We start from the raw sequence: 27,352 nt of genomic DNA, 5'->3' as shown, positions 1-27,352 counted from the left end.
TCTAATAATAATCATAATAATGTCACATGGGTAGTAGGGATTCACCGATACACATGTCAGTTATATCATGTTCTGCCAATGCAAACGTCTTCATATAATCTGTTAGAATTCATGTCGGTCATTGTTTAGGTTCATGTATCAGCAGGGGGCCGCTGACGGATGATTGGTTCAAATGTCAGTTTGATGGGGTCAGAAGTTTTTAGAAGGAAAATGAGGTCAACACTGATCAGCCCGAGTCGACAAGGGTTAAACAGCACTGTCATCACATCCTGGGCAGGGGTCTCAGGGGCCTCAGGGGTCCCTGACCCTAAACACACAGGGGCCACTGACTTCGAGTCTGATGTTTTTGTCTTGTTTTTATTTTTAAAGGCTTTGAGAAGTAAGGGAGTCTATCCAGGTCACAATGTACATGCTGAGTTGTCAATGCATGATGTAGCTTGTAGAAACCTTTGCGTCAGATGTACAGTGTGCACAGAGCTGAAAAGTACGACCCCTTCAGGCCAACAATAAATCTTCAGAATAAACGTGCTGTAACAACTCCTCGTTAGTATAGTGGTGAGTATCCCCGCCTGTCACGCGGGAGACCGGGGTTCAATTCCCCGACGGGGAGGAAAACTTTTTTAAATTTTCCTGTTGTGGGACAAATAAACATCTATTTTATCGTAAAGGATCAGGTGAATATAAGCTCCCACTTCCGCAGCACGTCAAACCAGAAGAAACACAGACGTTTAATCACAGGACAATAAATACATCATTACACACTGACCCTTTACATTTTAAAGTTTAAAACAACATTAAGTCAACTTCCTTCATACACCTCTATCAAAGGAGGGATCATTTGATTTAAACTCATGTTAAGAGCAACAAAGAGGTGGAAATATCAAAGCCAACAAAAAGGCACAAATAGAAAACGTTAAGAATTTTGTATTTGTCGCTCAACCAGCAGATGTCAGCAAAACATTGACTATTTTTTTCCTGTGACGCAACCGTATTTTTTTCTGGTCTCAGGTCTTTGCTGTTCAATCACAAATAAAACATATATGGATAAATATATCTGTGCTGGTTTTTTACACAAAACTGGATTTTGACTATGTGGCTCAAACGATGAATAACAGAATTATGATGAAATGAACAACTGAAGAGTTCAATGTAAAACTATAAACAAAGTTAGAACAAGATAAAGGTTTAAATTAAGAGTCCTCACTACTGTAAGTGACGGGAATCAACAAAAAGAGAACATGATCCATCAGTGAGGATAATTAAAGTGGGATAAAAGATGTTTTTACAACAAATTGAATGTTGCAGTGTTATTAATAACACATATTGTTCATTCTTTTTGAGGTGGAAAACATTTGAACTGTTAAATAGCATCATGTGTCAGTCCCCGCCCAAAAATTCATGATGAAGTTGTCCAATAAGTTCATCACTGAGTCATAATGGAACCAACAGAATCTATTACTTTCGGAGAAAGTGAAGCAGTTCATATTCTGATGGTGGTTTCATTTCTCTCTAAAAACCTTTTTTTGCGATGTTTGGGGGATTAGTTGACTAAACAGTTTGTTCCGAAGCTTCGAGTGAAGGGCTCAGACGATGTCGCTTGGAGTAACGGCTCTTATTCGGGCGGATAAGCTGAAGCCTGACTACAAATGATGTGGCTTCCTGCAGAGGGGGAAACACCATGGCAAAATGAGTGTTTTTTTGGTTCTTTTTCTAACCAAATATGAGTCTCAGACTTGCAGCTTCTTTTTTTTTGCGAATCAGAGGAGCTCAAAGAAAAAACAACACAGTACACATGTGTAGCAATTGATTGATTTGTTTATTTAAAAAATAAATCATCTATATTCATGTTCGAGTTTTATATTAATCAATCTCTGATTATTGCTACTGTTGTTAAAAAAACAAAAACAAATCAGTATGCATACAATCTTCTTTTGCGATTTCCTCTGAAGCGTGTGTTTGTGTGTTCCTGTACTTATATCTTTGTGAGGACCATTTAAGGCATAGACCCTTCAGAGTGAGGACATTTCTGGAAAGTGAGGACATTTTGACCGGTCCTCACTTCTTCAAAGGGAAGTTTGAGGGTTAAGACTTAGTTTTAGTATCAGGGTTAGAATTAGGTTTAGGGTTCGGCATTTAGTTTGGATGGTAAAGGTTAGGTTAAGGGGTAGGGAAAGCACTATGCCAATGAGTGTCCTCACTAAGATAGAAGTGTGTGTTTGTATACTTGAGTCACTGCCATTGTAGGTGGGGGAGTCACATGTTTTATCTTGAGTCCATAGATGTCACTTTCTGATAAGAGAAACTGTGCGACGAAACACACATACCTCCCTACACGCACGACCACATATAACTCTTTACTACACATACACACAAACCATAACAGCACACTGAATATGAATCTGGTATTATTTCACAATTAGATTCTGACGTCAAAATGTCAAATGTCTGACTGTGAGGTAATAAACAAAAATATCACCCCGTGGAAAAAAAGATTTATGGTTCGTTCACATGCACACACACGCACACATGCACACGCACAAACATTCCCGCCTGTGATTTGGGTCATACTTTTCAAGCCATTGTGAAAGTGATGTGGTTTAAGTGTGAAGGAAGTAAATGAGATCGAAACTCTGGACCACAGAAGTAAGCATAACACAACCTGTGTCCCTCCTAATGCTGCATCATTCTTTAGGACTTCGACACAATGACAGACTCCACAACCAGCTGTTGCATTGTGTGTCTCCCTATGTCCCTAATTAGGAAACAGACGTATTGTGGAGGTCTTGGAATGGCTTTTTTTTTGTGATTGGCACATCCAGTGGATCTCAGGCATGAGAACCAGAGAGGTACTCCCTCCTGAACCTGCACACACACACACCACAGCGCTAGTTTTCCTTCCCATTTGAGAGGCCGCTAGTTTCAGGTGAAGAGGAACAGGTACGGGTACCTCGCGAGTTACGAGATGAGTGTGACTTTTTCCAGTCAACTTCCTACAGTGAGGTCAAGTTCACTCATCATGGCCAGAGGTTTCTGGTGACACAGGCCTGCTCCCTGATAATCAGTTATCGGCCACAGGTCCCTACTCATTTTGCTTGTGCGAAGTTAATGCACAGCCATGTTTCATGTCTGTATGTTGATGTTGTGAGTAGTTTAAATGGGAACTAGGGTTTCAAATAATTAGAGCTAAGTCCAGTTAACAGAAAAGATATGTTTCAGTATTAAAAATTAATTATTATCTCTTAAATATTCTGGTGACCTCTAACCCAAAGTTCTAGAAAATCCTTTGCTTTGCTTTTGTGTGTCTAAAGACAGGAATAGTCTTCATGAGTTCTCTGCAACTTTTTTTAAATATAGATTTAATAGCTGTCTGCACTGATACCTAAATTCACAGGTTTAATTTCCTTTGCTAACAACTATCAGACAAATGTGTAAACAAACCCTCGCGTGACATTAAAGCTTGAAAATATAATACAGCGGTACATTCAATTGCAATGTACATAAAGCAGGCATATGGGCTTTATCCACCACAATCAAAACAGTCCCGTTTAAATCAATCAGATTCAGTAGAAATCGATTTTCATAAATATACGTCCTGCTCCACATGCTGCAGCCAAGAGGGAAACGATTTGCGATATGAACTTCCTCTACTAAACAACCAGACAAGTCTTTCTCTCACGTCACAGTCCAAGCATTTTTGTGTTTTATGCCATACGCCAATCTGCGTATGGCATAGATCACGACAATGGCACTATCAGCCGCCACCTCTGAAAACACATTGAGTACTCATTCATGCTCTGGGTTTACCACTTCGTCGCACCAGTTTTCGTCTCGGGGGGCCACTCTTCCTGTGCACCTGTACGAGCACTTCCTGTCTGAGTCGACCTCTGCCCCACCCCTCCATCCCCCCTCAAACCGCATCCTTCAAGCTGTCACAATAATACTTTTAGTGGAAAGAAACAAAAAACAAGACATTACCAAGACTGCAACACAAAGGTGTGCAAAAGAAAGCAACAGGGTCTTCCCCGTGCACTTCTGCCATTTACAGTAAGACTACAGACACAAGAAGTGATACACGACCAGTGGTTTACCGTCACCTCCATGGCCTACACTGTGTGTGTGTGTCTGTGTGTGTGTGTGTGTGTGTATCAGTCCTGAATGTGCTGTAGAGGTCTTTGCGAAGGATAGTCGATTGTTAGAGATGTGGCATGTTCCTGGACGTGATCGTAGCCTCGCAGGAAGTGGCCGTTGTTCTGCTGGTAATAGTAAACCAGTTTTCTGGCAAACACTGGCTCCACCTGAAATGAAAGTACCCATGGGTGAAATATGTCTGTTTGCTGAATCACATCATATTATTTTGCCCTTATTTAGGCAGAGAGCAGTAAAGAAGGAGGGAACTTAATTTGTTCTGTTTTTCAGGTTAATTCTTTTTTATTACAAACTTATAATATACAGATTCTGTACGTATTTCACATTCTGTCCGTTTTAAGACTGAACTTTCAGTTTCAGTAAATATGAATTTATCTCTAATCCTTCAGTTTTATTCAAAACAATTAATTAATAAATTAGTAAGAGCTTTTGCTGGTGCAGCAGTTTTTGTAAAGCTTGGGTCACAGTTTTCTGTCCAAACCCAACCAAGCCTCAGAGAAACTTTGCCATGCCTCAAGCCGACTTGGGTCTGAGGTTTAATGCGTTCATCATAAAACATCTAGATAGCCGAGCCAAGGCAACAGAACCCAACCTGCATTGAATATCTTTTCTACTATTTTGTCCGAACCCGGCCCAACTCCAGCCCATTGGGACCAGACAGGCTTGAGTGACACTCTGCTGTGGTCTGGCTGTATTTGAGGCCTTTTGTACTTAGTGCAGATCTTGAATTCTTTTTTTAAAGAAATTACATATTTCTGTGGTATGATATTTTTTTTCATACTGTCAAAACTCTGTCTTAACCCCTTCAACCAAATATTTAGTTATTGCATTTTTTGTTTGACAGTATAGCTGAACACTAAAAAGAAATATTACTTCAGCCAAAATGTATATTTGTTTCGAGATAACCATGGGAACGTAATAATTCATATATGATTTAAAAACAGCTGAGTTTATCTGGCGAGTTTTGAATTTCACTGCTGGACTGTTTGCCTTTTCAATTTCTTTTCATTGTTTGAAAAAAGAAGATGTCTGGACAGATCCTGAAATTACATCTGCAATTGTAATTCTTATGATTGCAATAGTATAACTGTTGTTTCTTTGTAAAAATAAACATAAAAAATATATAAATATATATAAATAAGAATATCTCAGTTACTTTATGTTTTGTAGCGTATTAGTACCTGTGCTCTGATCATCTTTCTTGGCCGATGTGGGTCAGGATACTCGTCCCCAAAACATAGCACAACCTGGTGTCTCGGTAGATGTCGGCCATTAAGGGCAAAATCTTGAAGCTCTGTGAGAACAGGAGGAAGAAGAGAGAGGGTACATAAAAAGAAACACCCATGATGTGCTACCCCATTTAAAAGATACAGTAAATAAAACCAGATTGACATTTTCTTGAATTGTAACAGCTTTACTGAAAACCACTGGTGTTGACGATGGAAATTTTGGCGAGAACTGGCACAGAAAACACCCTCTAGTCGTACTGTGTGGTGGCCCACAGGAGGTGGGTGGGGACTCCACACTCTACAGCTCCTTGCTCAGAATGTGACAAGCTTCTCAGTGCAACCTCAGGAAGGGACTTACCCCGCTGAAGTAACTGCAGCATCTCCATCAATGACATTGACATCATCATAGAGCCATTATCGACATCCACCATCATACTGTAAATCACCAAAGCACCATGGTTGCTCTAGTTATTATACAGCACAGGATAATAAATATGTGGGGACGGAGATCTACTCTCTCAAATGGACACAAAGCAGAGCTCTATGAATAATTAATATTTTATAAAATATTAGATTTTTGCTGTTGTCATGTTAAAATCCATCCTCCTGTACAGTCATTGATGGACCAGACACTGTGAATACTACTTATATTATAGTTCAATGCAATAATAACATCAAGTCACAATAAGGTTGAATTAAATCATCTGTGGCCAGTGCAGTACAATAACTGCATTTACTCTCAGAGTAAAGTTGTAGTTTATGCTTCTGCTTTTTCACACCTTGGGGAGAGATGTTTTAATTTTCACTCAACTACGTTTATCATACAGACGAACTAGTTACTTTGCAGATTCAGGTTTTATTATTGCTTTATAAAACACGAACCTATAGATTACAAGCCAAACTCTTTAAATTCAGCAGTACACACTGGCTCTAACCAATTAACTACTTACAGTTAAACTGGTTAGTTCAGCATTTATAAGCAGTATATAACCATTTTATAAATGCTTTATAACACACTACAATTAAGTTAATGCAGATATAAGTGTATATTCATTCAGTTTTCAACTCCTTCACCCAAAAGTGGAGGCTTATGAGATATTGTAAAACATATAGTGAATTATTTAAAATTTGTCTTTATGCTTTTGGATATTTTCTCAGAAAAACATTTGTTGACAGACTCATACTTGTAAAGGAGCATTACTTTATGATGATGTCAATGAGAGTTAGAAGATGCTGTATAGACTGTGAAGCCACAAAGCAAATTTGTCATTTTGGGCGGTAGGAATAAAAACTGACTTGACTCAAGCAACATGTTTCAATACTTCCTTTTTTGTATTGCTAAAAAGTGTCCATCTGTCCAAAGGTGCAGGTGTGAACAGATCACTACAAGTCACATATTTCAACTTACCAATAAGGAATTGCTGGGTGTCAAACAGTTTGCATGGCTGCTCCTTCTCCAGCTTGTTGGGTTTATCCAGATATGGAGCCAGGGGTCCCTCCCAATACACTCGTCCCTGACACAGGCGCTTTGCGTACAACCCATCGGGCATCATCCACAGCAGCACCCCCCTCTCCAGTACGTTAGGAAGCATCTCAGCACCCTGCCTCTGGGACTCGGGGTATGGGAACGGGAAAAGGATGATTTCGGCCCCGCTGTGAATCTTGTCCTCGGGGCATGGAGAAGAGGGGGAGGAAGAGGATGAAGAGGAGGAGGAGGAAGAGGAGGAAGAAGAGGTGATCCGACAACCGTCCAGGCTGGTGGTGGTAACTTCCTTCACCAGAGACTCTCTGTAGAACAGGGACACATGCAGGCTGAAATCTGGAAGAAAGAGATGAGCTTTTTAGGAGATATGTCTTTGAAGGGCAACATTGTCAGCATCATAATTAGAGCTTCACTTCTTGGTCGGACGCAGAACCCGACATGTCGAGGCTTAGACAAAATATAAAAATCCGTCATCTTTCTATGGAGAATATTACTCACTTCTCTTTTATTATTCAAATTTTTTAAACATCCTTTATCAATCTATCATGCCAAGGGCCAAAAAAATAAAACAACTGACTGTCATGTTTTCAATAGTTTATAATAATAAAACTGTATTTCTATGTTACTTATCTAAACAAGGTTACAACTTTCTTTGGTGTGAGTTTCCTATCTGGAAACACATCAAAAATAGTGAAAATGTAAAAACAAGAAAATGATGTGTATCTATTCATATGTGTATTAGTGTACCTGTATTGACATGTTACCTGCTATTGCGTTGTTGTGGTCCATTGTATACATGGGGGGTTGCGACTCTGCAAAGTGCGTGTGGAACGAGAGCTGAAAACCTGTGCAGATTTAATTAAATAAATACTGGTCATAATTAGAGTACTGAAAGTAAACAGGCCACTGTGGTGCAGGATTGAGGAAGTTTTCTTTCGCTTTACTGTAGCCTGAAAAAAAGCAAGTCTTGAGGATGCATAGGACAAAATCTATTGGAGCCCTGCTGTGTATTTGACAGGCACAGCAGCCACATGTTTCACACATGTCACAGTCGCATGCAACACAAACCTAACAGCTAACATGAACTAATATGGCTCCATGTTGTTTCTGCACACATCAGTGATCACCAGTAGCTGCTGGAGCAACCACCGCCTGTGTCTCAGTTCAGTTGCATCCTGCTACATCTCCAGCTTGTATACATGTATACGTATATTAGCAAATACACTTATTTGCCCATTTAATATAAATTCAAGGTATTTAAACTCTTTTTTTTTGCTAAACATAGTCATTAAAAGTCTGCAGCATTTATTACTGTGCTCTCTAATGACAGGGCAGGAAAATATACTACACTAAATCTTACACAGTACAAAGCACGGGATAAAGTGTTTTCTTGTTTAAATAATCACTTATATGTGTGAAGTGCGATGCTAATGGTGAAGTTCAAGTGACTATATTTTTAATCTTAAAGGAAGGAGTTATGTGCAGCTGCAGATTCATATTGTTCAAACATATACTAGTTGTTTTCGATGCATCACAAGTTAGTGGTAAAAGAGACTTGGACCTTGTCAGTGGGGATTTTTTCAGATCAAACTTGGATTTGCCCGTGAATTGCGTGTGAAGCATTGTGATGTGTGGCGACCTTTTAAATGACCAAGTGACATATAAGATCAATGATGCCAACATATTACCTGTCAAAGCCTCAGTTCATATAGAAGGTTAAACCATTACACATAGAAAAGAAAGAACATGATTATAACTGGTCTTTATATTTAGTATCAGGAAGGTGTAAACTCGATTCCATCTCAGGCCTGTTGGAGACTGATGCTTTCATTTGGATATTTATACAATTTAAAAAAAGCTCATCTTTTATATATCAAAATAATTTAAATGCTACGTGTCCACTTATTTGACCACATTTGATATTTGAATCACTTCTTGAGTGCGAATATGCTCTAAATACGAGTCCATGGTCATCTTACCATTTTCTGCGTGTGACCCGGGCCAAGCGCGGCTGACGGGTGACGGGTAGTGGCCGTACTGCAGCTCTGCATGTGGCCCGTGGTGATGTGGAGGAGCGAGGGCTTGTTGTTCGGCTGGCGAGTAATCCCTCCAATCCCTCCTCTCCTGAGAGACCATGTAGCCAGGCACCTGAACATGCAGCAGAGGAACAGTCACTCAAGAGAATCAAAGTGTCATCAAACCAAAACACGTTGTTTCTCTATTCATGAGTTAGGCCTGGTTTACAATCACTGCTGACCTGGTTATGCAGGGAGCCATACTGAGGAATGTAGCCAAGGGCATTCACATGTGATGGTGTCTCCTCCATACTGTTCATCTTCATTCCTGTACATGTAGGAAACCAAAAGTAAATTTGTCAACAACATTGGGCATGCTTTGCTATTAAGACGGCACTTTCCTTCAAACACCTTTCAAAAACAAAGAACTCACATCTTTAAGAGAATAATAAAGTTCTATTGTACAGATTAAATGTAAACTTATGTGAGATGCAATATTGCATGCACATTACTATTCTGCTTCATTTTGGCAGGTTCAAACTGTGCACGTGTGGGGTTTTGCTTTTATAGGTTTAGTGACATGGGGATTTGCAGTAGTGTTATGTACACCCTGTTCTTAGTAACCGAAGCCCTCTAAAAAAAGCACTCTGGCCTGTTTGGTACATGCTTCGGCTTCCTTTGTGCTTCCTGCCTCAATAGAATCAAGTGCGGTGGTGCATATATGAAAAAAAAAAAACGTGCCAGTAGTCTATAAACAATGTAAGTTGCTTGGTGAAATGCAGCAGTACTAGTTTGAAGACTCATCTTGGTGGTGCCACTGTACATGTGGGTTTCTACTGCCTCTTGCATGGTAAATATCTGAGTACAAACCTTTTTTGGCTTCCTCTGGGATGATTCTGTAGACTTTGTAGGGCTCTGAGATGTCCAGTTGGCTTCTTCCTACTAACTCATCGAAGTCGTTGCTCTTATTGAGCGCACAGCGTAGCCTAGTTTTCCACGTGGGGGGATCTGGCTTGTCCACACCCTCCTTAAATTTTCCTTTGAACAGTGCCCATGCCTGAAACAATCATGGTATATATTTATTTAAACTTTTAAACTTTACACTTTTAAAGAGTTAAAGCTTTGAGGAATGGACTAACGCATAGACACTTATAGTACTTTAGGTAAAAGCCTTTTAAACCCAACATCACATATCTGCAAATTAAAGAACAATATGCATCATAATCAGCTTTTTAAGATAAACACATTTCATTGAGAAAAACAATGTGCAGTAGTGAGTTCACAATGTGTGGGACAGGTGGGATGGTCTGACCTTGAAGAGCGCGGCATCCTCCTCTCTGTTATAATCTTGCTTCCCTGCATGTTTCCACGGAATCCGAAAAATTGTCTTTTCGTCGTTTTCCCAAACCAATCCGATATAACCCCTGCTGTCGATCTGGTCGATCAGCCACTGTCTCAGTTTGCCGTTGCCACAGCTGACGGTCAGGCCGCTGTCCTCATCCAGGTTCATCTTTGCAAAATAAAAGAGTAAAGTAAAAAAACTGCACAGCACAGTGATACAGTTCTGGTTTGGTTATAGGTCTTTGTTTTTGTTTTTAATTTATAGTACCTGTATCCCTTAACTTGAGAAAAAATAAATTATCTATTTAATCAGCCGATACCAGGTTCAGTTTAAAACATGCATCATTAATTGCGGTTTAAGTAATGAATATATCGCCGGAGTTACTTAGCTGGGATCAACACTCTACAACACTAGCAATCACTTTTAATAGATTTTAACAAGTTTCTAGAGATGTTTGACACTGTTGGTCATATTCAAATAAAGGAAGGGGGTCGAGGTTAAAGCGGGCAAAAATAAATTCGACTTTTTTAATATATATGCATTAATAAAGACATAAGCCAAGTATCTACGACTAAATTATAAGAATGAACAACTAAAATAGATGCAAGCACACATAGAATTGAAACATTTTATCATCAAGTTTCTTAAACTTAATAGAATCCATTTTGCAGGACATGAATTCAACTTTAAAACAATTTAAACTCATGCTTACAAGTTGCATGATTAACAGAAATGACAATTTTAAAGATAAACTTAGTTAATTTTGTCTTAAAATTCTACCTTCCAAATTTTGATATTAATCTGAATGATTGTGATCAGGTGTTTTCTCCTGACAGACACCCTTTGGGTTAACAGATTAAAACCTTTCATTAATAATACTGCTGAGAAGTTTTCTCTTACCTTTGATCGTGTGAGCTCCCCTGCTGAAATCTGTTTAGAAGTTCTCTGTGTCGTATTTTTAAACGTTATCACATCTTGATTTGTGGCAGGGAGGAGCCTCTCCGGCTCTGAGGAGTTCAAGAGGAGATGCGCAGGCTTCAGTCGTTCATTTCTGTGAAACTCAGCGCCCACGTACCGCTGCAGTGGGGAACCCCTCTATAGTCACACCCTGAGCATATGGAACAATTACCTGCATGTATCACCGTCAGAAACATATCCTCCCACATATTTTGTATTTTTCTAAAAGTCTGCAAATTCAACCTAGTTTCCACTGCTGAGAGGAAATAATAAAGTCTTTCACTTGACGTTGGGGGAAGATTTGATTTGAATGGTTTGATGACTGATGAGGAACTAATGCCAAGAGAGGTTGATAATGATTGAGTTTAGAACATACTGTACATTATTTTGTTGGAATTACTGCCCTCCAGTGGCTGTCTATGCACAAACCCAGTGAACTATAGTGTTCATAAGGCCATTGTATATAATATCTAACCATGGTGAGATTAAATGTTATTGCTTTATAGTTTCCAAAGACAGTTGAACAGAAGGAGTGAGAAAGGAACATGGTCTCTGTGTTTTTGTTGCCACCATGCATGACCTCTCTTGCACATCAGACAAACAGGAAGAGAACCAGGAAACAGAGACGTAAACATAGCACAGAAGGTGTCTTATCACCTTTCATATGACAGCCCACTAACTGAGAAACTCACACAACACCTTCCTTTACTCGTTTTATTTCACTGTTCACAAAACACAGTTAACATTTATAAATTAGAAAAAACAGCAACAAAAACTTAAACTAGTGCAAGAATTTTTTTTTTAATATATATGCTCTGCTTAATAAAGGTCCAGATATGGTTTCAGTGTTTATGTCCATTGAGAGGATTGTTCCAGCAGCATTAAACATCCTGACAGTAGTCCAATCCAAAAGCATGTTAGACTTCCAGACAAGTCCAGAATACTGAAGCATCACACACTGGTGTAACCCTCCAGACTCAGCTACTAAAGATCTCATGAACATTTCTGGTCAGGTACCTCCAGGTGGGGTAGATACCTTTTGGTTCAACCCTTCGCCATTGACTTTGGACACTCTGGCAAGCAAGTCCCGTATCTCCGCCTCATCATTGAAGGGGTTGTCCTTATATTCGTCCCGTAGCCACTCTCTGAACTGCAGGAAAAGAAACAGACAAACAGTTGAGATATTCTCTCCTACTCTGTTTTCCTGTAATCGAACCTCAGCACTGACCTCATCGGCCTGAGTAGCTTCAAACTCCTGGAGCTGCCGCTGAAAACCCAGGTTGGGGCCGGCACATGGTCGGACCACCTTCACGGCAGCCAGCGCCTCCTGCCAGCCCAGGCCTGTCACTGTCATGATGTAAGCAATCACCAGGGTGACACTGCGGGACACACCTGCCAAACTTCACCAAGAGGGATGAAAAGTGAAATGCAGGAAAGGAAACATGCTTTTCCAACAAAGATTTTAGACATGACTAAAGTGTTTTTCATTTAAACAGACAATATGAATTTTCGGCCTCTGGGGGTCTCTCAATAATTTCAAGTAAAGTCAGTAAAGCAGCGTGGGAACATGGAAGTTGTTCCCTTCAATACAATTGCTGATGAAAATCTGCTCAATGCCATTCAGGCGCAAATTATGTTCGAGGATGAGTTAATGTATTTAAGTTTTACAGCAAATAAACAATCGTGATCCATGACGAAAAACAGTCGGCTGGAAAAACAGCCGACTGGCTAGCAGAGCGTTTGCTCTCGGTTTTTCTGAGAAGAGCCTCAGGTGTCACTGTACTGTGTTTTGGGAAGTTCAAGAATAGGCCTTCGGTTATCGTTTAATCTCTTCTGTGCAGCAGTTCCACATGGGTTCACTCGTATACTTGGTTGATCTCAGTTGTTTTCAGCTCTAGATAAACACTGTACGTACCTAAATATTCAACATGACTATGATTAAACCATAAGATAGATGGAGGAAATCTGGAGGAAGTCTCAGCTCTTGTTTCAATAGCCTGTGTGAGTGAAACGTGATTCTAACTTCCAGGTGAAGACACAACAGGCGACCTTGCACTCACCAGTGAACGAGGCAGCCCTCTCCTTTGAGGCGAGACTCGTGCATGAAAATTATACTTTTTTTAAAGTGCTGAGTCCTGTGGAGCATAAGAAAACACTTGTTATAGTCATTCATGAACACATTTTAAACCATTTGCAGAGCAGGAACTGTAAGAAAACCTTGTGTTAAGAACTGAAACTGTCATCAGGGTTACATATTGTAGTTGGGTTAGTTATTTTCTATCTAAATTTGTTTAGCCTTATTTTTATCTGTATATTTAGGTTGAGTATATTTCAAATTGTTAAGGTATTGTGTTAAATTCCAAATTGCAAACATTCCTATCGTCAACCATCATTTTGTGCGATTGTTTAATTTTTTAAACAGATCAATTTAAAAAGTATAGATTTAGCACCGGTATTGGGAGAAAAAACAAACAATACCCAACCCTAATGGTGTGTGTATGCTTTTGCACCTGACTTGTCAGACTGTCATTTGTCATCCTGGATGGATCAGGATGAGGGTTTGTTGCGTTCAAGTTTCAGAGAGGTGTCATATTTCACATAGCATAAACACCACCAACTCTGAACATATGTATGAGGCAACCGGGGCTGTGTGTCTGTGTGTGAGTGAGTATACAGACTTGTGTGTTAATATGTAAGAGAGTGACTGTGTGAAGGGGTTGTGTCGATAAATAGAAGCACAGCACAAACCAGTGTGCCAAAACTACGGAACTAAGTTGTTAAACTTCCTGCAAAAATGTAAATTTGTGTGTGTGTGTGTGTGTGTGTGTGTGTGTGTGTGTTACGCACATGTGTCTAACCAGGCAGCCAATGACCCTTTATTCATCATCCCTCCTTTTTCATGTTAAACACCAGGGGAACAGTGTGTTCATGTAATGAGTCACATCACAAAAGAACCACAGAGCTTAATCCAGTGGTGTTGCTGTGGTCTACTCAGAGAATAATTTCACATTAAAATGTTGAGCCTGTGAAAGCATATCATTTACACGTTAGCTTGAAGAAAGTGAACCTCAGACGCCCACGCAGTGCAGCGTCGAATGAATGCCGTACTCTCTCTCTCTCTCTCTCTGCCTCAGCGTTGCATTGTTCTCTGGCTGTAGCTGCTGTGCTGCACATTTTGGTACTTACAGGTTTTGTGTGGGCAGGTCAGCTGCTGAAATGCAGAGATAGGTCATCTCCTAAGGGACAAAGCATATTAGAGACCTGTTAGCAGCCACTTGCATTGAACAAATCAAATCAATAAAAAATTTTAAAAAAGCAGGAAACAAATGGTTTCATAACAATGCTCTTAAGGTTTCAGGCAATTTTAAAGTGACCTGAAGACACGTTTCCACATCTCCTCTTATTTTTAACCACAAAACCAAGAACAGGAGCTGTGGTGAAACTTCACATCAAAATCAATAACCTAGAAAAATAATAATAATGAAGAGAGACAGAACAGTCCAACCTGGCTGAGGAAAGAAAAGAAAAAAAAAAACGCCTACTCTCAAACCCACACACAACTCAGCTCACTGTCCAAACCAACTGGTGTTGACTGGCATCTTTCATGATAGTCCCCAGGATCACACAAGGAAGAAACGCCCCTGCTCATTGTTTGCTCACTCGGGACTGACACAGTGCTCACGAAGCAGCACTATCAGTGAGCACCAACGCGCCTCTACCGGAACAACCTGACAGACCGGTCCATGGAACTGTGTCTGTGCTCAAATCATGTGCATTGGACTAATACAATCAGGAGGGTCCCTGCCAATCATATCAAACATTGGCCAAATTAGCTTACTGCTAAAAAAAAATGTATGAGAAACTGAAGGGGAGGGAGCAGAGAGGAGAGGGAGAGGGAGAGCTTCTCACCTGGAGGATTGGAGCTGCACTGTCATGGATGGACAGGATGCGTGTGATGTTGTTCCTGGCTAACTGTTCTCGGTCTCTTGCATCTGCAACGCCACAAACAAAGAGCATGAGAGCGGGCGACCGTAAATATAGATGCAAACCAAAATGGCATGAAATGCACAAACACACACCTTTGAAATTGCCCAAGTATAAGTCAGACAGCACCTGTAAGGATAGAGAAGAGCACACACACACACACATCAAGTTCAAACATGCTGACTGAAATGACATCCTGAAAATAAGTGACAACAAGAAACAACAGCCTCAACTAAGAGCTTGAGATTATGTGACTGTAAAAAAAAACATTCAGATAAAAATATAATTAATCATGCTAAATATTTAGTAAGAAAATCCAAGTTGAGGGTTTATTCTTTTGAATCAAACAAATGACAAGACAACTTCTTTTTTTATAAAGCTCTAAAAGACTAACGAAGAGGATGACATGCCTGTCCTCTCCATATTTACGCACAAGGAACATTGGAGCACTCGTGCGTAAATTCCTGCGCGTGCAACAGATGGATCTCATACCTTGTTGATGCCATTACCCATCCTGACAGACCCAGTGTGGAGAGACCCCACGCTGACCCTCCTCGTCCTTTTAAACCTGCTTCAATCCGGCAGATTGTCGGTTTCCCAGACCCGCCGCTGCTGGGGCGCAAAAAGCTGCAGCTCCGCGTCCGAGCCAAGCAGAGCACTGCTGCATATGCAGGCTCCCAGTGGTGAATGCTGGGAGTTGTAGTTCTCTGGTATAAGGACAGAAGCGCGGCTTTTAATAGCGTGGATACAGTGGATTACGGCACAGGTGTGGTCAAAACCCCAACCTTGGATTTGTAGTTAGATATGATCCTGGAATATTAATACACTGCCCCATGGCCCAGTGACACCAAATACTAAACCCTAAACTGCAACTGGCTACATAACAGAGCAAAAATAGACAAGCCCCTGTGGGAAAGCTTGGTATAAGACAGTATGTGCACACGTGTCAGGGAGTTAGTTCAGCTTTAGGTCCACAAATAGAAAAGAAAATAGAATAAATCAACAACAGAATATAGAAGAAAAGTATAAATGAAATCACCACAGGATTAAAAATGTACATATATTTGTTCCAGTATTTCCAAAAACAAGATATGTATTAGTGTAATCTCAGTTCAGGCCTGTATGATCACATCTTTTGAGTGAGTTAATTGAAACTTAAATCTATACATAAAAGAGCATAAAAAGACATTTTGGGACATTAGAGTCACAAACATGTGGCTTGCACTGACATAATTTTACTCCGCCTGAGGCTTTTTGTGCGCGCCACACGTATATAACAGTGGGTTACTAATAAGTGCGTTCATCTGTACACACAGAAGTTGTGTTGTTCTTGTGCATGACACAAATCGCTCCTAATGATGTGCAGTATATGTGCAGTATAAAGTTAATGAAGAATACCAGGCCTATATGAAGTGAGCCTGGGTGGCTTTCTTGTTTTAGATAGAAATTGATGCAACATATTGAAATCTTGTCTCACAAATAAGTATTAAAAACAACAGCTTGTTTGTGCAGCAAGTAGGAGTAAGTAATGGCAGCTGCTCAACAATGGTGGCGGTGGGGAGTCGAGTAGTGCGTCTTATACCGACCTTGTAATCGTCACAACCCTGTACAAAATAAAGTGGGACTTCACCCCAGGTTTGAGCCCAACGTGATCTGCAAGTGGTTTTCACATGAAACGGTGCTTTAAGGGTTTAGTTACTCTTTGAGATGAATACTTTCTCAGAGGCAGAGGAACTGATGCAGTGGCAGTGACAGGATGAGGAGGAGAAGCTTCCCTGCAGCGTAGATGACTAACAGTTCCAATTTACTTGACACCATTGAGGAAAAAAAAGTGTTTTCTCTGCACCACCCTTGCTTGCAAGTCACTGCACCAACAGACAGAAGCATGGGGACGGCAACCTCCACCGAAGCTCAAGGCTCAGGGAGAGAAATGGACACTGGTGCCACCGAAAAAAAACCCCACCTGGACCGTGATTTAAACATCTACAGGAGAAGAGGGCGGCATAATAAAGGGAAATCTTCTGAATGGTTCTGTGGAGGAAAAGTAAATAAACAGTGAGGAAGACTGGACATCAACTTCCTCTTAGAAATGGTAACGGATAATAGCATGGGCTTCTACACTGGTAGTATTGCTGGGGAAGCAATGGCACCTGGCAGTTTTTGCACTGATAATCTGACATTGACAACATCAACAGGAAGTACTGCTATACCCACTGCACCACACAGATAGGCTACACATTTCAACCCATGTGCCAGTTGCTTTCACTTCCTAGTGATCTGTTGTTGCTCTATAGGTGGGGGCAGCATGGGACGACCAGACTAGAGATTGAATGAAAATTGTGAGGTGGCCTGTCCTCTACTGTACAGTGTAGGGAACTGGAAAACAATGTAGTGAGCTGGTTTTCAGTCTGATACCCGGTTCATTCAGGAATACTCATTACATTCTCACTTCAATCTTCAAAATTTCTGATTTTTCAGGGAGATAAATTAGTTTGGTGATTCAATTCTCTTATTAAAAAGTGGGACTGTGCTGTATTTCATTTACGACTGAAGGAAATATGACTTATAAAGCACCATCAATGAAAATAGGGGTGAATACTTAATCTAGGTTATATCTCAAAAATCCTTCACAGCATTTAATTTGTGGATGGGAAGTAGTCTACATGTACATTTCTCATTGTATTATACGGTAAACATGTCATGGCTGGAAAGTTTTCTGAGCAACCTGAAATTTACTGCCGATAAATGTGACTAATAGTAAAAGAAGAAAAGAAAAACAAACAATGTGAACCGGACTACAGAGACAATCCATTACAGGTTAATAGGCTACTAGTGCTTTCTTGTGGCTTTAGTGAGGAATTCACAGATGGCTGCTCAAAATGTCGGCCTATGTGTCAGTCATCGCCCACACTGTCAGAAAATACGATCCGGGTGGTTTCCCGCTCTAGTTTCACATAAACCATATTTTATCAATGAACTTTTTTTTCTTTGAAATGAGGCTAAGGAATGAGTTTGGCTGTATGAACAGACCTTTTTCTTGAAAAATAAGATTGAGGACCTGAGAGAGCGCTCGCCAAACCCACCAAACTCCATTCAAAAAAAGTTGTGATTAAATAAGTGTACAACCGACATCATTCTAACACTGAGTGAAGGGTGTATTGTTGCTGTTTAATGTTGAAGCAGTGGAAACATGAGCGAGGATGGTTTGGGTGAGTTTTAGTACCTCTGCCAGGGAGGTTATGTTTTCATTGGCGTGAGGTTGTTTGTCTGTTAGTTAGCAGGATTACACGAAAACCACCGGACCGATAACCATAAAACTTAGTGGAAGGATGTGGGATGTCTGAGGGAAGAACCCATTACATTTTGGTGTGGGTGCTGATCAGGGGAAGGATACGGGATTTTTTTTTTTCACATTCAACATATTTGTTGATTTCTCAGAGAATAATTCATGGGGTCTTGATGAAAAAAGCTGGCGTGTTTAAGGGGACTGACATTAATGAGTGTGTGAAATGTGGAGCAAATACAGATACAAATCAAGATGTAGTGAATATAAATGTCTTTTACCTGTTCATAAATCATTGGTTACAACTTTTGTTTTTGTAGAGAACGCCTTTTAATGCCTAATTTTGAACAGGTTCTAATGGAAGTTTTTTTGTATATTGTTATTTAAATTTTATGTTATGTTATGTTATCTTTCGTCTTGTTTTGTTCTGTGTTGTTTTGATCATGTTTTGTCGTGGTGTTTTTCTTTTTTTGTTGTGACTTGCCAGTGTGATTCCTCATGTGTCGTTGTCATTTGCCCTTCAGGGCCTCCATACATGCATTTTGAAAAACACTGTCTGACCTTATTTAGATTAGTGCCATAGAAACAAAGTTTTACCATCATAGTATTGGATTATTCTAGTTTTATCCTGCTCTGTGATGTAATGTGATTTAATCTGTGATAACTAACTTCACCAGTGGGTGGCAGCAAAACCAGAAGACAAGATAGTTCCATTCAGAGTAAATCTGAGTCAAATTCCCGTTTACAAATGATCCAAACAGAAATAAAACAACTCGACATTAAATAATTTCAACAATCAAATGGGTTTTTACGCCTTTTCAGCCACAACAGCGTAAATCTACTACTCATCCTGATCCCTCTGTGATCGACTTGTTGGGCTGTTTGTAGTTTCTATGTCGCCTGTGTAGTTTCAGACTTCCGTGGGAGGACTACGAGGAATTCCCGGAACTAAAGTGTCTGTGTTTGATTCCACAGCCTCTCGGGTAAGTGTTTATATAATGGTCTCTAGTAAGACTGAAAACTAACTGTGTTTATGATGTTGTGACTGTCACAGCTCAACTGGTTAGTCACAGTTTAAGTTTGTGTTGTCGCTTAAAGTTTCTTAACATGACGCGTTAGCTTAAAGCTCAAGCGTTTCGACTGTGATGCTGCGTCGCGGCTTCATCCCCTCGCTCGGGTCTCTAACATTGTGTGTGTGTGTGTGTCCGTGTGTTCCCCGCCGTTTGTGTGAGTTTATAAGAGTTGAGTTTGTTTGTGTGTCCCCGTTGTGTTACTGCGACTCCTCACCAGAGATGGCCTCCGCACCTCAGTCCTCGTTTCAAATGACCTCGGCGGATCTGATCCGGAAGGAGCCGCTGGAGTACGGGGGCTTCGGGGACGTGTACCTGTGCTACCACGTGACCCTGGGCCAGGTGGTGCTGAAGACCCTGTTCACGGGCATCCTGCGCAACGAGTGAGTCCTCGGTGCATGCTGGGTATTCCCCCGTGTCCCAGTGCTAACTGGAATCATGTGTCCACCACACACACTGGTTTACAGTAGATGACAGGATGTAGAGTAACACTTCATTATCAATATTATTATTATTGTTATTATAGATGGAAGAATGCGGATTTTGATAGAACTGGTATGGTTTTAATTGCAGCGAGTGTCCATAGGATAGATAGATAGACAGACAGACGGACGGATGGAAGGACGCATAGATAGATAGATGGATAGACAGACAGATAGATGGATAGACAGACAGATAGATGGATAGACAGACAGACAGATAGATTGATAGACAGACAGACAGACAGACAGACAGACAGACAGATGGATAGACAGACAGATAGATAGACAGACAGACAGACAGATAGATGGATAGACAGACAGATAGATAGATAGACAGACAGACAGATAGATGGATAGACAGACAGATAGATAGATAGACGGACGGACGGACGGACAGACAGATAGATGTACTTTATTGATCCCAAACTGGGAAATCATTGTGTTACAGCAGCATGTCAAGGGAATTGCACACACACAGTGAAGAACAAGAGATTAAACACAAAAGATGACAAAATCCTGTCTCCCTAAAACCACTCTGAGACTCAACATGATGCAAGTTATGTCCGGCAGATCATCTGGTTATCCCTTTATTTGCTGTGCTTTCCAGGGACAGCAAGAGGTCACTGCTTGAGGAGGGGCGCATCATGGCAAGTCTGAACCACGAGCGGGTGGTCAAGTTGCTGGGTGTGATCATGGAGGATAGAGACTGCTCACTAGTCATGGAACTCATCCCCAGAGGCAACCTACTAGTCATGCTTCAAACGGTCAGCAGGTTTAAAATCTCTAGTCACGATGATACATTTGATCATGTATGTAACATCTGTAGTTTGCATCTATAAATAACTCAACATATTTTTATATGAATTGAAGGTTTACCGGAGTAAATTGTGCTCTGTCCCTAGGTCTCTGTACCAGTATCCATCAAAGGAAGAATCATTTTAGAGATTTTGGAAGGGATGGTGTACCTGACAGACAAACGTGTCATACACAAGGACATCAAGCCAGATAACATTTTAGTGGACAAGGATTTTCACATTAAGGTATATTTTCACACACATAGGCCAATGACACTTTTATAATTTTTACAGCGGGAAATCTACAGTTGTGGTAATCCAAGTATTCTCTGTTTTCTAGATCGCGGACATGGGCCTGGCCACCTGCCAGACATGGAGCAAACTCACAAAGGAGGAGATTCGCAAGAGGAGTCGTGTCAGCCAAATGGCTGGGACAAGAGGTGCCGGCACCCTGACCTACATGGCTCCTGAGCACCTGGAGAGTATACACACTGCATCCTCCGAGAAATCTGATGTCTACAGCTTTGCCATCGTGGTTTGGGTCATTCTCACAGGGGAAGAGCCATATGCAAGTGAGTTAGGACCCCAAGACAGACTCACGTCCGAATGACAGAACACATGAGTCTTTTTCTCCCTTGTTCACCGTCTGATTTACTGCTTTCACAGTAAAACAGCCGTTTTCATAACCCCTAACTACATTGATTAAACATCATGTCGACAATCAAAGTGTCTTTTTTTATGTCCAGATGCCAGGAGCGAAGAGCACATCATCCAGTGTGTTCGTAAAGGTGACCGACCAGCAGGGGAACTTATTCCAGAAGACACGCCTGCAGAAATAATTCAGTTCATGAAGGATTGCTGGAATCACAATCCATTGCAGCGACCAACATTTAAAGGTAGTTGTGTGTGTGTGTACTTGTACTTAAATCTTTGTGAGGACCATTTTGAGCATTGACGGTCCTCACTTTTTTAAAGGGTTTATGATAGGGTTAGGGTTAGGCAAGGGGCTAGGAAAGGCAATATGCCAATGAGTGTCCTCACAAAGATAGAAGTACAAGGGTGTATGTGTGTGTTTTGTACTCATTTTTGTTACTGCTGTAGGACCTTTTAGAGCATAAACACTGACCTTATTAGGACCAGTAGACCTCATGGGGACCAAATCCTGATCCTAATGAGGCAAAATCTCATTTGTGAAGTCCTGGTTGCGGTGTGGGCATGATGTGGTCCTCGTTAAGGCAAGTAAGGTTTTGGTTTGTTTGTCCACAATGAATGGACGTCAATGCAATATCCAAATAAGGACAGGGCTGTGCAATGTAACCAAAATGTCCTGATAGAGGTCATTTCATATCCAGATAACCTTACAAAGCCTCTTACTTTGTCTCAGTTGGTCGGATTCTTCTTTTCTTTTCTTTTAAATCCATACAAATTAAAGTTATCGGATTTTCACAGGACGCCAACATTTTTTAAAATTTCTTTTTACAGTATGTCAACTTTCCTTCTTGAATGTCAGGCTTGATAATTTGACCCCTGCAGTTTTCGCGTGTAGATTTCTTTGTCATCCTTTTGCTCCTTTTTTCCTGTTCCTGCAGAGGGCTACAGCTACTTCCTTCCTTTCTACGAGGAAAAACTGGAACCACATACAGAGGAAGATCTACTTCAGCTGAGGGTAAATATATTCGTATATGTAGGATTTGATGGGGTGATCATATCTATAATGCACATTGAATAAAATACACAGTGAATTGAAAGTGGAAACATACGCCATACTATTTATTTTATATCACGCTTCTCCATGTGATTTCCTTCATACAGACATTATACGAAGGCCCAGATGATCTTGTTGAGAAGATGAATTCGTTATCACTGAACACTGAATATTTTTCAGCAGGTGAGCCATGTTGGTAATCTTAAATATAATGTACACACCCTGGCCTACTGTGTTACATTTAATGTTCTAAATGATGAGAAAAGCTTGTTCATCTGTATTGCTTTACTTCTCTCCTCACCTGACAGACTGCCCTGCTCCTTTGGTGAGTTCAGACAAAAGTGTATCTGTGCCAGTTGAAGCCAGCATTGAAGACCTGCGTGACATCCAGAGCGAGCCATCGGTGGGATCTTTTCACACAGACGCCAGGGGAAATAACACACCTTCAGCGTTGGATGACAAACTGCATCGGGAGCTTCTGTACCACAAACACGGCAGCTACAACTGTGAAAACCAGCTGGACCCTGGGAACTCCTTCCACCGCAACAGCTTCAATCCCTTCCTGCCACACAACCACAGCACTTCAGATCGCGAGGCAATGCAACCAGAAGAAGACAAGCAGCCTGGGTCCTCTGTCCATTCCTGGACGAAAGCTGAGCCAGAGCAGAGCACCAGCCAGCAGACGTGGTGTCGCCCCACATCCGGTCTCTACCAGTCCATGAACTCAACTGAATCTGCTGCAACCTCATTTCCAATGTCCGCAAGCTCTCCCTCACTGGATCAGCTCAACCAGCAACAGCCACATTCCAACTTTAACCGCCAGAAGTCTTGCCCCGTTTACCCAGTGGCTGATACAGCTGCTCCAGGGCGTCCCTTGCCACCAGAGCAAGGTACAAAATGAGGCGTTTCCTCTTCTCACGTGTTCACAGCTAGTACTGTCCCCTTTGACATTTGAAGTGTTTGCTTTGTGCTCATTCTAGGGTATATTTCCATTAATAATGCCAGAGGGATTCAGATTGGAAACAGCAACGTGATGATGATCAGAGGTTACGAGCCCGATAGTTCATTACCTGCATCGACTAGCAGCTCGGCCTACTCTCTCATCAAAGAAGGCCTTCAGAAATATGGTAAAGTATGGTAAAGGCTTTTTTTTTTTATATAGCAGATGTTTTCCCTGTTTGCAAACAAACAAATATTCATCCTTTGGAAGGTTGTTGTGATTATTGAGCACTTTACAGGTAAATTCAATGTTTTTTTTCTATAAATTGACAAAAAATGCTCATTGATATTTTCAAAAAACAAAACCTTTAATTTGCATGATTGAAAAAAGGCATAGATCCTCACATTCAAGAAGCTGAAATGTTTGTTATGCGATTATCAAATAATTTATGAATCATTATTATTATTTTGTATCTGCTAATTGTTGTTATTGATAAACAGGATAGGCTAATAATAGAGTATGCCGTTTTGGAGGCAGGTCAGCGGAGCAGTGCAGATAATGTTAACAACAACAGTGTTTTCTGGTTCAACAAATACTTGCACTTGAAATCATTTTGTGCCGTTGCTTGTAGTATTACTACTTACAGATTTATTTGACTGTTATTTAGAGGACCATGCCGTGACTGAGGAGCACCTGGATCTGCTGCGGAGACACATCGGGTCCAAATGGAAGAATTTCGCGCGGCAACTGTCTTTGACCAATGTGGAAATTGAGACCATAGAGCACGACTACTCCCGCGACGGCCTGCCAGAGATTGTGCACCAAATGCTGGAGAGCTGGAGAATGAAGGAGGGAAGTCCCGGCTGCACAATTGGGAGGCTTTTTCAGGCTATGTCAGGGAACGTAACGCCGGATGTCATGCAGAAAATGCTGGACATCTGCGGTTCGTCTTAGTCAATCTCATAGAGGGTTTTTTTCACCTGACAGATTTGGCTCACGCCTTCAAAACGCTGGTCACCGTATTGTCTGAACAAGCTCTCTTCAAAAACAAAAAAGTTGATTTGTTTTTATGCACCAAGTTGTTTGAGATATCCTGACAACCACAGAGCTCACTGAAACTCTCTTAAGATTAATTACCACTGTATGGTAGTCACTCACTTTGATGAAATGATCTTTGGACCTGATTATTGTTGCATTTTAAAAGCTCAAATTCTCTTTTCAAATCATCACAATACTTTTTCTACCAAGCTTTATCTTTAAGAGATCAACATAGGAAAGTATTTTTTCCAATCATGGAATCTCAAAATCACTGTTCATTTAGTAATTTGCTATGAAGTTAAAAGTTAAAATACTATACCCAATTGTTTTTTAGTTTTTTTCTCATTCAAATGTCAGTTACATGACATGTATTAAACCAAAGCAAGAATTTTTACTATAAATACTGATATTTTTTATTTTCAGTTGTTTGAAGTTGTTATGGAATAAACAATGACTGTTGCCTTAACAGAACATTGAATCTATATCCAGGGACAATCAGTGTAATAAACTCCATCTGTATTCCATCTAATCCCAAACATAATGACTCAATCACTGAACAGGTTAGGTCACTGAATGTGAGGAAAGCTGAAAACATTAGTTGTTATTGAATAAGCTGATGCAAATTGTAAAAAAGGATAAAAATGTCTCAGTGCAGTGTTCCAGAAATCCATGTGTATTATTGTTGTAATGCTTGCCTACAGTAGGGGGCAGTCCTGCTGTAGATTATGTGCTGCCATGAATGTATTTCCCCAGATTGTCAGCTGGTCAGCTACTTGTTTTCAGTGTCATTAGCGAGTTGCTACACTTACGAGATACTTTCCTCACCAACCTTTCATTTTATAATGGATTTGTGATCATGTCTTGTCCTTTGTTTTTACTGGTCCTCGGTGTTGATGTAGCCCGCTACACAATACTAGACAAAAAAAAATAAACACACTATTTTCCCATCCATATCGTCACAGATTTAACCAAACCTGGATTCACTGGAAAAAAAAATATTTTAAATAAACTGTGTACATATGTTCCTAAACTTCAAATGTGTATTTCTTGTATTTTGAACAGAACCTAATTGATTGGTGCTGAATATAATTTAAAGTTGAGCATTTCCTCTCAATCATATTGTTAATCTCTTGCAATTAGTTGCTGGATATTAATATGTTGTATTTTTTTAAATCATGTAAATAGTTAGAGCCATCACTTTCAAGTCATCAGCTGAATTAGTAGAATATAAATGAGATCGATTTACACTTCATGTCACTTCACAGCACATTGACCTTCCAAGCCACAAGATTGGGCCGGTTACAAGTTACTGGGTGTTCAACAGTAAAATACAGCTGACTTATATCTTGTTTTAATAATTGTTGCAAAAGGGATGAATAAAATATGATGTATTTGATCTATTTTTTGTCAGATAAATAACACCTAAAGTAAAATCTATTGTACAAAAGATCTACATATGATCATTAAGTTTTGTCTGAAACAACCACTTAGTTTAGAATATAAATCAAATAAAAAAAGCAGATGAGATTAAATGTTTTTAGAAATCAAAGGGCAATTTTTTTTTTTTTACCTGGAGAGTTTGTTAATCTCTTCACCAAACCCCAAGAAAATGAATCCCTTCGTGCCATCAAAGATGAGGTTCAGGGGTCCAAACGTGAGCAGCTTTTTCCATTTTTTGTAACAGTAATTGCTGCATTTTCTATCAGATTTAAGGATGCTGTTAAAATGGCACCCTGTTGATGGGTAGATAAAATCAAATGAACTGCTTTGGTCCAGCAGCGGCAGTACGCTTTGCAACATAAGACATAAAACAGGAACAGGTCATTTAAAATAGGTAAAACACCGATATTTTTAATTTGATTAAATGAAATGGCTTTACACCCGGGGGATCAGCAGATGCAAAGGAAATACAAACAGTTGAGATGTTGTCAAAGATGGATTTGGTTCAGAGAACTTGCCCCAAACCTATTACACAGCAGATTGACACTCAAAAACAATTACAAACCACAAGTAGACTTTTCCCACCAATAAATTAATTTATCTACAGCTGCATCATTTAAGGTTATATTGGTTTTTCTTCATCCATCTTCCCGTTCCCCCCTAGTGAAAGAATTCATGTAAGAAAATAATCTGTTTTCTTTATTGTACAAATGATAAATAATGATGTGAAGTTCTATTTCTACAGGTAGATAGATTATATAATATTGTGCCATAATAAAGGTGTTTTGCAGCAGTGTTGTGTTGTATGTGTGTGTCCATAGATAATTGATCCAGCACCAGAAACCATATACCTGCATTTGTCAAGTGTGAACAATACTGTGCCGGCAAAGGAAAGGTAGTGTTACCAGCTCCTGAAATGAGAGCGTCTCAGTTTTCACACACATACACATCCACCAAATGTGTGTTGTACCCTTTCCAACAAACCAGTGAATAACAGTGACACCCAAAATACTATGTCAAACTGTTTGGTATCAAGTTCAGTGATTCCCTGGGGTTGAAGTTAGGTTTTACTAAGATGATGTTGGCAGTGACCTGTCCACAAGTATTTGCACAGCAAAAAGTATGTTAGGGAGCAAAATGTCAGATTTACTTTGACGATACCACTGAAGTCTGGAGGTTAAACTGAAATTCTCTGGAGAGGCAGTATGTGAGAACGCAAATGGCAGAACCAGTTGCTCCGGACATGGAAAACAAAAAGAACAAAAATAATATAAATATCTTGAGAAAGAGGAGATTAGGAGAATTATATGTGATGTCCTGTCTCCTCCTATATCCTATAACACCCCTCGCCTGAATGTTCCAGACATTTTCCTGAAGTTGTGAATGTGTCTGACTCGGAAAATCTCCTGCGTTTTTCATATTTAGAAGACAAACTCTGGAAAAA

The 27,352-nt window shown here is 40.2% G+C and overlaps 3 protein-coding genes and 1 non-coding gene across 7 annotated transcripts; 2 read left to right on the top strand and 2 right to left on the bottom strand.

The window, feature by feature from the left end:
* The first annotated feature begins 538 nt into the window (after positions 1-538).
* trnad-guc lies at positions 539-610 on the top strand. The gene has a single exon. It is a non-coding gene; the product is annotated as a tRNA-Asp (tRNA).
* Positions 611-2,096: 1,486 nt separating this feature from the next.
* Positions 2,097-11,242, bottom strand: irf4a (interferon regulatory factor 4a). Its single transcript, XM_035171456.2, has 9 exons — positions 11,116-11,242; positions 10,186-10,383; positions 9,744-9,930; positions 9,116-9,201; positions 8,838-9,006; positions 7,623-7,703; positions 6,784-7,194; positions 5,328-5,440; positions 2,097-4,295 (listed from the first exon to the last, which is right to left on the bottom strand). The coding sequence occupies exons 2-9, from the start codon at positions 10,381-10,383 to the stop codon at positions 4,146-4,148; spliced, it is 1,395 nt and encodes a 464-aa protein (XP_035027347.1). The 5' UTR covers positions 11,116-11,242; the 3' UTR covers positions 2,097-4,145.
* A 630-nt stretch (positions 11,243-11,872) lies between these two features.
* dusp22b (dual specificity phosphatase 22b) lies at positions 11,873-19,863 on the bottom strand. The gene is made up of 8 exons (XM_035170687.1): positions 19,727-19,863; positions 15,649-15,863; positions 15,252-15,285; positions 15,082-15,164; positions 14,359-14,408; positions 13,233-13,307; positions 12,401-12,572; positions 11,873-12,322 (listed from the first exon to the last, which is right to left on the bottom strand). The coding sequence occupies exons 2-8, from the start codon at positions 15,667-15,669 to the stop codon at positions 12,182-12,184; spliced, it is 576 nt and encodes a 191-aa protein (XP_035026578.1). The 5' UTR covers positions 15,670-15,863; positions 19,727-19,863; the 3' UTR covers positions 11,873-12,181.
* Positions 19,323-25,498, top strand: ripk1l (receptor (TNFRSF)-interacting serine-threonine kinase 1, like). 4 transcript variants are annotated; one of them, XM_035170684.2, is made up of 11 exons: positions 19,323-19,422; positions 19,730-19,892; positions 20,599-20,755; positions 20,894-21,031; positions 21,126-21,357; positions 21,532-21,681; positions 22,375-22,451; positions 22,598-22,673; positions 22,799-23,380; positions 23,471-23,617; positions 24,098-25,498. In XM_035170684.2, the coding sequence occupies exons 2-11, from the start codon at positions 19,732-19,734 to the stop codon at positions 24,382-24,384; spliced, it is 2,007 nt and encodes a 668-aa protein (XP_035026575.1). In that variant the 5' UTR covers positions 19,323-19,422; positions 19,730-19,731; the 3' UTR covers positions 24,385-25,498. The 4 variants fall into 4 exon arrangements, with proteins under 4 accessions (XP_035026575.1, XP_035026576.1, XP_035026574.1 ...); XM_035170685.2 differs by having other exon boundaries at positions 19,359-19,422; positions 19,680-19,892; XM_035170683.2 differs by lacking the exon at positions 19,323-19,422 and having other exon boundaries at positions 19,429-19,892.
* The last annotated feature ends 1,854 nt before the right edge of the window (positions 25,499-27,352 follow it).

Source organism: Hippoglossus stenolepis, chromosome 11, assembly GCF_022539355.2.
Source record: "Hippoglossus stenolepis isolate QCI-W04-F060 chromosome 11, HSTE1.2, whole genome shotgun sequence".
In the NCBI taxonomy this organism is placed as follows: domain Eukaryota; kingdom Metazoa; phylum Chordata; class Actinopteri; order Pleuronectiformes; family Pleuronectidae; genus Hippoglossus; species Hippoglossus stenolepis.
Note: the sequence above shows the minus strand (reverse complement) of the source record. Positions and strands in the feature narration are given on the sequence as shown.